Source organism: Sinocyclocheilus anshuiensis, unplaced genomic scaffold, assembly GCF_001515605.1.
Source record: "Sinocyclocheilus anshuiensis isolate Anshui unplaced genomic scaffold, SAMN03320099.WGS_v1.1 scaffold658, whole genome shotgun sequence".
Taxonomy (NCBI): Eukaryota; Metazoa; Chordata; class Actinopteri; order Cypriniformes; family Cyprinidae; genus Sinocyclocheilus; species Sinocyclocheilus anshuiensis.
The window spans coordinates 1020968-1031836 of NW_015542402.1; the positions used below are offsets into that span (position 1 = coordinate 1020968).

At 31.8% G+C, this 10869-nt stretch overlaps 1 protein-coding gene across 1 annotated transcript in view; it reads left to right on the top strand.

The window, feature by feature from the left end:
• The window catches only part of LOC107692979 (prolyl 4-hydroxylase subunit alpha-2-like), an 18672-nt gene extending 11111 nt beyond the window's left edge, over positions 1-7561 (top strand). The window contains exons 7-13 of the mRNA XM_016492209.1: positions 169-239; positions 674-773; positions 2816-2869; positions 4166-4225; positions 5224-5292; positions 6868-6964; positions 7205-7561. Coding sequence (XP_016347695.1) covers positions 169-239; positions 674-773; positions 2816-2869; positions 4166-4225; positions 5224-5292; positions 6868-6964; positions 7205-7275 — 522 coding nt within the window. The 3' untranslated portion in view covers positions 7276-7561. The remainder of the gene's footprint in view (positions 1-168; positions 240-673; positions 774-2815; positions 2870-4165; positions 4226-5223; positions 5293-6867; positions 6965-7204) is intronic.
• Positions 7562-10869: the final 3308 nt, after the last annotated feature.

Consider the following 10869-nt stretch of genomic DNA (forward strand, 5'->3'; position numbering starts at 1 on the left):
TATATATATATACATACATACAGTATATATATAAAATATAAATATAATTATACACATCTACATGTGACGTGAGTACACATGTGAGTATGTGTTTTGTTTGCCATTGACACATCACCTGTTTAAAATCTGAATGTGAATGCAAAGCTAATTATGAGTTGTTCTCTGTAGCTTGCAAGAGCCACAGTCAGAGACCCAAACACAGGTGTTCTGACGGTCGCCCATTACAGAGTTTCCAAAAGGTGAGCTCGTATACATTAGTTCATTTAATGGTATTCATGTCTGGCTTGATAAGAACATAAGGTGACTCGGGCTGGACGGTATGACAGTAGAAAAGTGTTCATTTCGCAATACGAAGCATATCACAGTAGATATATTTGCGTGGATGTTGACGGAAATCTTGTGCTCAATTGCTGATATTCAGAACAGCATCACTCTTGATCATGTGATTGCTTGAATAAACTGGATTTGTCATTATATTCATTACAAAATAAGTATATTCTGATATACCTTTACTGTAATGTAACATTTTTCATTCTGTGATTTGATCATAGTTTTCACCCCTAGGCAATACATTCATAAGTGTACTTATTTGATATTGAAACACGGCTGTTGAACAGAATTTTGCCCATTTCTTGCTTTGTGATGATTTTCTTGTCTTCCGGTGTGTCTGCAGCGCGTGGTTAGAAGAGGAAGATGATCCAGTGATCGCTCGGGTCAATCAGAGAATAGAGGACGTCACTGGATTATCTGTAAACACCGCAGAACTTCTACAGGTCACTCATCCAAAATACACCAGAAAATCACACATACAATCTGTGGTCTCCATATGCTTCAGTATCACACCATATCATATCATATCATATCATATCATATCATATCATATTCATGTATCATATCATATAATATATCATATTTATCATATATCATATATATCATATCTCATATATCATATATCATATCATATCTCATATATCATATATCATTCATATCATATCATATATCATATCATGTATCATATCATATATCATATTTATCATATATCATATATATCATATCTCATATATCATATATCATGTATCATATCATATAATATATCATATTTATCATATATCATATATATCATATCTCATATATCATATATCATGTATCATATCATATAATATATCATATTTATCATATATCATATATATCATATCTCATATATCATATCATATCATATTTATCATATAATATCTCATATATCATATATCATGTATCATATCATATAATATATCATATTTATCATATATCATATATATCATATCTCATATATCATATATCATATCATATTTATCATATATCATATATATCATATCTCATATATCATATATCATATCATATTTATCATATATCATATATATCATATCTCATATATCATATATCATATCATATTTATCATATATCATATATATCATATCTCATATATCATATATCATATCATATTTATCATATATCATATATATCATATCTCATATATCATATATCATATCATATTTATCATATATCATATATATCATATCTCATATATCATATATCATATCATATTTATCATATATCATATATATCATATCTCATATATCATATATCATATCATATCTCATATATCATATCATATATCATATCATATTTATCATATATCATATATATAATATCTCATATATCATATCTCATATATCATATATATCATATCATGTATCATATCATATAATATATCATATTTATCATATATCATGTATATCATATCTCATATATCATATATCATTTATAATTTATCATTTATCGTATATCATTTAATATCATTTATCGTATATCATATCATATATCATATATCATTTATCATATATCATATATCATTTATCATTTATCTAATCTCATATATCTCATATATCATTTATCATATCATTTATCATCTATTATTTATCATATATCATATATCTTATCATTTATCATTTATCATTTATCTAATATCATATATCTCATATCTCATATATCATTTATCATCTATTATTTATCATATATCATTTATCATCTATTATTTATCATATATCATATCATTTATCATCATATCATATCACATCACAGTAGAATGTACTTCTCAAATTAATAATATTCATATTAATAATACCATTATTAAAACCTAATTTAAGGAATAATCACAAATAATTTTCTTCCATGTTTTAAATTTAACAATAAACATCTGTTGTGCAGCACTTTGTTTGTCAAAAATAAAATGAATTGTTACATTTTCACTTGTTTTACATTTTAGAAGTTTAAATTATAATATAGTATAATATATAGACTTTAGAGACAGTATTGCATATTATATTATAATATAATATGGAGTAGCATATAGAAAATAATGCACGTTAAAATAACAGCAATCATATTTGGTCACACTTTATTTTAAGGTCCAATACTCGCTATTAACAAACAATTAACTATGACTTTTGCCTCAATAAACTGCTTATTTGCTGCTTATTAATAGTTAGTAAGGTAGTTGTTAGTTGAGGTATGAGGTGGATTAAGAGATCTAAAATATGATCATGCAGAATAAGATATTAATATGTGCTTTATAAGTACTAATAAACAGCTAATGTGCTAGTAATATGCATGCTAGGTAATAGTGAGAATTGTTCTTAAAATAAAGTTACAGATTGTTGACCCACATGATTTAATTTGCACACAATGCTTATGTGAACAGTGAATTGTCTCTGTTGTGATTCTGATACAGAATTTGTGGGAAAAGGGTTTTCTTATAACTTCTGTTGAATCTTAGGTGGCTAACTATGGCGTTGGAGGTCAATATGAACCACATTATGATTTCTCAAGGGTAAGACCTTTGTGCAAGAACAGTGGCACGTGCATGAAGAAATATTAGAGACAGTTTTCATTAAAAACAATGCAATGGCATATTTAAATTTCTCTGATGGTTAAGAAAATTTATATATCAGTGGGACTTTTTTTTTTTTACTGTCAGCTGACACACAATATCCATTTCTCATCTTTATCCATATTTTGTACATAAAACTACTGATGAGACCCATTCCAATTGCGGTTGGAGGAATTACATTAGATTAGCATCAACTCAAGAATAAAGAGTGAAATTAAATAAGGTGTATACGTTAAGTTATTTCGTTCTAATGTTCATTGTCAATCACAGAAATACGGCTTATTATTAACCAGGTTTATTATTTATGATAAATAACGGAAGCATGGATGTGGCTAAGGCCAAAATAAACAAAGTAATCACTAGCTACTGAGGTGGTCAATCTAAACTTGCCTAAAGAAAAAGAAAAAATAAGATTATTATGATAATTATTGAAAGTTTTATTCTTTTTAATAATATGTTTTATGTGGAATATAGTGTGTCACCTGATGGCAAAATCCCATTTAAAATGTATCTAAGGGTACGTTTACACGACAACTATGTTCTGAAAATAGAACAGTTTTTCCTTCGAATTTTTGTAGAAGTTTTGCATGCAAACGACAACGTCAAAATGATCCCCGTTCACTGTATTATTCATGCCAGGCCAGTAGATGGCGATGTCACTTTGTAAAGAAACACTACGCACATACGTATTCCTGTAGACTTAACATGTAATATGCATGTGTATGACGTCACTGTTTACACGAAATTCACATTTATGTAGTTTACACAGAGATGATAATGGTATAATTTTCAAAAATTTGCATTTTCAGGCCCCCAATACATGGTTGTCATGTAAATGAACAGACAAAAAGCATAAAAAGTTTTGCGTTTTTAGTTGAAAATGATGTCGTGTAAACGCCCCCTACAGTAGAAGGTTGGAATGGCAGCTTACAGTGCACATTTTTATTGCTGGTGGTAATAAATTTCCTGACAATGTCATAGGGATTTTTATTGCTTATGAAAATGGGAATGCATTAGACATTTTGATTTTGACGAAAGTACCACATAAACCACTAGAGCTGAACTATTCTCCGAAGAAGATTATTTTACATTGAGTACATGTTTGTAAATTGATTTGACAGCCAACACTCAGCTTTTATGTTGTCATATTGAAGATAAAGTAACGTTGCCTCAGAGGCGGAGATATTCCACTGCTGCACTTCAGTCTGGTTTAAAAGTTACAAACGTCTGTTGCAGCGTCCTTTTGACGGCAACCTCAAGGTTGATGGAAATAGACTTGCCACCTATCTGAACTACGTAAGTACATGTGTTGTGCTTCTGCCTCTCTGCCTGTCTTTACTCTAAAATTTTATCTTCATAGAAAGATGAACCTGATGCTTTCAAATCATTAGGCACTGGAAATCGTGTGGCTACTTTTTTAAATTATGTAAGTATGTGTATCTTGTGGTGCCTGGTATTGCTCTCGTCTTGGCATCAGGTCTTGTAATATAAATCCACATGAACACTACACTACAGCAGTGGTTCTCAACCAGGGACAACAAGACAGAACGCATCAAAAGAAGCCAAACAACACTAAATATAGATTTAAAAAAAAAAAATTGAATTCACACCTTCAACAACTGTTTGTTTGCGTTGAAGAACCAGGATTCACACTGTCTGGATGTATGAGGGGGCCGGTTTTTAAAAGTGAGATTTATAGACCTGTAAAAGTCAGTATCAATTGTAAAAAGTATTTTTTTAAATCTAGTAAGTTATGAACAACTCAAACAGTTGTTCTGGATAAAATGGGCGTCTTGCTTGAGAATCGGTGCACTACACTTTCACAGCATTTTTAAGGCCACTGTGCATATTTTGTGACAATATAATATCTTTGAATAGCAGATACACTTAATCCAGACTGTTACATAGTACATTAAAAGACAACACAATGATAAAAATAAAAGCAAGACTCCCTTTATATAGTTATATAGGATAAATGTAAATGGCACCAAACATGCCATGACTTCTGGGTAGTGCTATTTACAATATTTACACAAATGCAAAAAGAAGGAAATGCACTAAAATACAATACAATGATGAAAATTGGCTTCTTAGTATTACTTTTGTTTCTAACTTGCCTTTATTTTGGACAGAATTTGTATCTTTTGCATTAAAAAAAATCACACTCATATTCTGCATTATATAGTACTTTTTAAAAATATTTTTCCACAACAAAAATGTGAAACTCTGATGGCATACCATGTTGTACTGCTTTGCGGTGAAAGTTGGATGTTGAGAATCTTTCTTCATTACAGATGAGTGATGTTGAGGCTGGTGGGGCGACGGTTTTCCCTGATTTCGGTGCTGCTTTTTGGCCTAGAAAGGTATGGACAATTTTTTTTAAACCTTTAATAAAACATGAATGAAATCATTACATCAATGATGATGATGATACTGCAATAATCACTTTTTTGTTACATATTGTAGCTATATGCGGTATATGTAGTAGATACAGTATTACACGTGCTGAAATACTCCTGTTACATTGTGTATAAGATAAAAGCAAACATTGACCGAATAATCGACTAATATTTGGTTATTTGAGATTATTGCATTGCTGAATAACGGTTACCTTTCCCTTGTATCAGTTCCTAAATCTACTAACAGCCTTGTCGATATATAACACACATTTTGAAAGAATTTTGAGTGAATATATTTTTTTAGAATCTTTAATTTTATTTCTTAATCTGATATGATTATTTTAAATCCTTTTTATGTAAAGCGCCTTGAAGTGCCATTGTGTATGTAATGTGCTATAGAGTAAATGAACCCACCTTGCCTTAAATATTAAGCACTGATGGGAAGATCGGATCACTTTACTGACTCTCGTTCTCGTCTTGTTCATTAAAATGAACTCATCTTTAAGTAATTTTGTTCATTTGAGTGGCATTAAATGTTAGATTGTCAACAGCCAAGTTCCCCGAACACATCCACCTACGTAATCTTGATCATATTCTGAATTAGGAAATCATTATAATGCAGCCAAAAATAATTTATAAAGGACATAAATGATTACTTTTGTTCATTTGACACAGTGAACAAATCGTTCATAAATAACCCGTCACTAATAGCAAGGAAAATACGTTTTTTTTTAAATGATTATTTTCTGTATTTTAATATATCAGAATTATATCACCCTGATCTTCAAGCTTTACATCGGCTTGTTGTAATGATCATTTGATAATTTGGTCACACTTTATTTTAAGGTCCAATTCTCACTATTAACTGTGACTTTTACCTCAATAAACTCTTAATCTGCTTATTAATTGTTAGTATATTATGCTTATGCAGAATAAGACATTAATATGTGACCCTGGAGCACAAAAGCAGTGTTAAGTCGCTGGGGTATATTTGTAGCAACAGCCAACAATACACTGTATGGGTCAAAATTATAGATGTTCCTTTTATGCCAAAAATCATTAGGATATTAAGTAAAGATCATGTTCCATGAAGATATTTTGTAAATTTCCTACTGTAAATATATCAAAACTTTTTTGATTAGTAATATGCATTGCTAAGAACTTCATTTGAACAACTTTAAAGATGATTTTCTCAATATTTAGATTTTTTTGCACCCTCAGATTCCAGATTTTCAAATAGTTGTATCTCAGACAAATATTGTCCTATCCTAACAAACCATACATCAATGGAAAGATTATTGATTCAGCTTTCAGATGATGTATACATCTCAATTTTAGAAAATTGACACTTAGGACTGGTTTTGTGGTCCATGGTCACATATGTGCTTTATAAGCACTAATGAACAGCCAATATGCTAGTAATATGCATGCTAATAAATAACTAGTTAATAGTGAGAATAAGTCCTTAAACTAAAGTATTACCATTAGTTATTTTACAGATGCAGCATTTATTCTTAAAGGATCCTCATCTTTCTGTAGGGAACAGCTGTGTTCTGGTACAACCTCTTTAAAAGCGGAGAAGGAGACTACAGAACCAGACATGCGGCCTGCCCTGTTCTAGTCGGCAGTAAATGGGGTAAGTGGACTAAATACAGACTCGTGTGAAGTTTAGTCTTCAAACACTGCTGCCACTTGCCGTGAATAGGCTGCAGATTGATGTACTTTTTAAATGCACAAATCCCACATTTTTCAGAGAGAACGGCTACTACTGCTTTTAGATAACAAAACGAACATGGCATAAGAAGTAGGTTGTTTTAAATGCATCAAATGTCCATTCCTCCCCCAATTCTCATTTACAAGTCTTCTCATTTGGCAGTTTCAAACAAATGGATCCATGAGAGAGGACAAGAGTTCAGACGCCCATGTGGCCTGACTGAAGAGGACTGATCCTGAGCTCGGTTCCAGCTGCAGTTCTGCAAACACGGACACAATCAGACACTCCAGATTCCTCAGGAACGCACATGAGTTCCAGTCAGGCAGGCTGGGGTTTGTGGGCCATTTCTCTTTTATTGAGTGTTTTCATTCACCTCTTCCTTAACATTTCTTGGCAGATTAAACCGGAGTATCGTGTCATGACAGAAATCCCATCGTGTTTATGTAATGCATAAATTATTGTCCTGTTCTTCAATGTTTATTTTAGATTCTTATATGGTTTGCAATAAAAACGTCGGAATTTGAAGTCATGTTTCTTTGTCTGCCTTTTGAGGAGCTGTTTGTATAGAAATATTTTGATTCGACAGAATTTATTACACAAACTTTTGTAATGTTGTAATGTTTGTTGTAATGCAAACTTTAATGTTAGGCTACAACGACCATAAACTGCATCTGAATTGATATTTAAATATATTTACAGACCGCTTATTGCAGCTCAGATGTGGCATGAATGCATTTACACTGCAATTACAATTTCATAAATAATGCTATGAGATTAATGGGTTTTAAATGGGTATTAAAGGGGATAATTCACCCAAAAAAAAGGAAAATTCTGTCATTAATTATTCACCTTAATTTCCTGAATGACTTAATTTCTTGTGTAGAAAAAAAAAAAGAAGATAATTTGAAAAATGTCTCAATTTTTTTCCCCCATACAAGTCAGAAGTCAGTAGTGACTGAAACAGTTTAGTTACCAACATTCTTCAAAATATCTTCATGTTTCACAAAAGAAAAATGCCATTCAGGTTTGAATCGACATGAATAATTAATGACAGAATTTTCATTTTGGGGTGAATTATCCCTTTAATGGGTGTTTTATTAAATGAAAATGTGAAATTTAAATGTCTTAATGAGTAGGCTGTGGGCTGCGTCTGAAATCGCATACTTCCCTACTAGGCTATACAGTAGGCGAAAAACAGTATGTGACAAAAGAATTATGTCCAAATTCACAGTACTCATAAAAGAGTAGGCAAAAGTACCCAGATGACCTACTACTTCCTGCGTGATTCTGAATGTACAGCACTTTGGTCCATTTTTATGGTTTTGAAAGTGCTTTATAAATAAAGGTTGAGTTGAGTTAAAAATGCAAAACGACTCGCCACCAGCACAAACAATCTCTGTAATTACCTTTCTCAATCAGATTGGATACTGTAATGTTTTTGCTGTAAACACATGATGCAACCACCGTTCTCTTTTCAAAGGGAAGACCTCAGTGTCTTCTGGGTTTGTTACCTGGTGTCATGGTGTAAGCTTGTCTAATCATAGGAGATGATTCAGTCAGACAGTAACACAATTAGCTATAATCTGTTTTCTGGAAAGGTCTGACTTAACTCACCACACTCGCACCATTAGCACATAGAGTCTAGTTTTGACCCTGAACAGAATAAGGCTGAACGTTCAGCTTCACAAACAGCTCGAAATGGAGGCAAAGTGGATGATTTTATTGTTCTCAACATGCTGGAGTTTCTGTGGTGCTGTAAATGAGTTCTACTCTTCAACAGGTTAGTGTGTTGTATTGTAACAAGATGAGAAAACGAGAACACTTCGCTCTTTAACCATATTTGTTTTTGTAGATGTGCTAACATACCTGTTTTAAAATGAAATGCTGTGTGCAGATCATATGACGCAGCTTACTGACATCAAAACACAGTTTGCCAAGAGTCTTCATGAATATATAGAAGCACTGGAGAGCCAAGCAGAACTTCTGAGAGGGTAAGTGTTACCTGTGGGGCTGATAGAGCATCAAGATACAGAGGAGAGCAAATGAACTGTAAAAACAGAAAATGACAGAATATTTCAAGGGCCACAAGAAACCTTTTTAGGATTACAGAAAAAAGTTTAAATAATAAAAGAAAGTGTCAAAGTTTAAACTTGGTAGTATGACGTGAGGAGAGAATGAGATGTTTGATATTTAGTAAATGCATAGAGCATATTATAAACAGCTACACAAACAGTGAAAGCATGTTAGTTTAGGTTATAGATTATATTAGGTTATATTTCGTTTGTTCATATATAGGTCTAATTAACCCCCGACGCTCTTCATTTAGGAGTTAAATTCATACTCCTCGTGATACTATATTTTAGTTCAATAGTATTTTTTTATCCAATATTTTGTATGTGGAAGGGATTTCATGGTACTAAAGTATATTCACTACTAGATTATTCAACATTTATGTCTTTATGTAACAATAAAAATATTAGAAAAAATATTTTTTTTTCCAATTTATGCAGTAAATCAAATATAGAAAAAAAAAACTATTTCAAATCCATTTAATGGAGGCAGATTAGTGCAATCAGGTGGAAAGAAATAAAATCATCTGTAATGGTGTAGCCGCTAGATGCCTGCATAACCGATATAAATATACTTTCAGGGCTGTGCTTTCACTATTTGTTGAGAACAGTGTTTTCAGGCTTAATATAGTTAGGTTTTGAGTTTGGATATATATTTAAACATTATCATTATCTATGTTCTTACAAAGTTTAGTTTAAAAATGTGACACAAATGAGCAGGAATGCTTTTAAAGAGCTTAATCCATCTGAGTCTGAACTGATTATAACCTCTTAGTTGAGTCTGTTGGCCCAGTTTTGCCATACATATCGCCAATATAGTGCCATGCATTGTCAGTCACACCAGTTCATTTGTGTGTGTGTCTGAAGCTATTTTTGATGTTTCAGAGTTTTATCCTGTCATTGCTGTGTGCTTTATTCTGCATTGTGGCTGATTTGTCGATTGTACCCCAAAACATCTCTGTATTTTCATTTTTTTCCCTCCTCTGGCATCATTTTGACCATGAAGAATTTATTTTTTTATGACCGTTTTGCCTTTTCCAGTTGTCAATTTTGTGTGTATGCTCATATAGCCAGTGCCAAAAATGTGACCTAGTTTTGTACTATTTCAATGAAGTTATAATAAAAAAAAAAAATTTAATGTAAAATTTCAAATGTAAAACTTGACCGAAGAGCAGCAAAGGGTTAAAAATAAACTATTTACAAATTAATCAAATTAATATTGATATTTCATTTTAAATCCTCAGAAATCATACATTAAGCCTACAAATGTTGAATCTATCAAATAATGAGACTATAAGTCGAGTGTTTGTTCATGATCAGTATCACACACACAGGTTTGTTTTTATGGTTTATGGGGACTCTCCATAGGCGTTACACACACACACAGAGCACAAATTGTGTGTTTTGTATTTGTTTGTTGTGAATCTATCAAGTAATGAGACTATAAGTCTAGTGTTTGTTCATGATCAGTATCACACACACACAAACACACACTCACACACACACACACACACACAGACCACAGAATTGGTCATACATTATTATACATTAAGCCTACAAATGTTGAATCTATCAAGTAATGAGACTATAAGTCCAGTGTTTGTTCATGATCAATATCACACATACACACACACACACACACACACACACACACACTCTCTCTCTCACACACACACAGAGCACAAATTGTGTGTTTTGTATTTGTTTTGACCACAGAATTCTGCGACACATCTTTCAGTATTTTTAATATTGATCTTA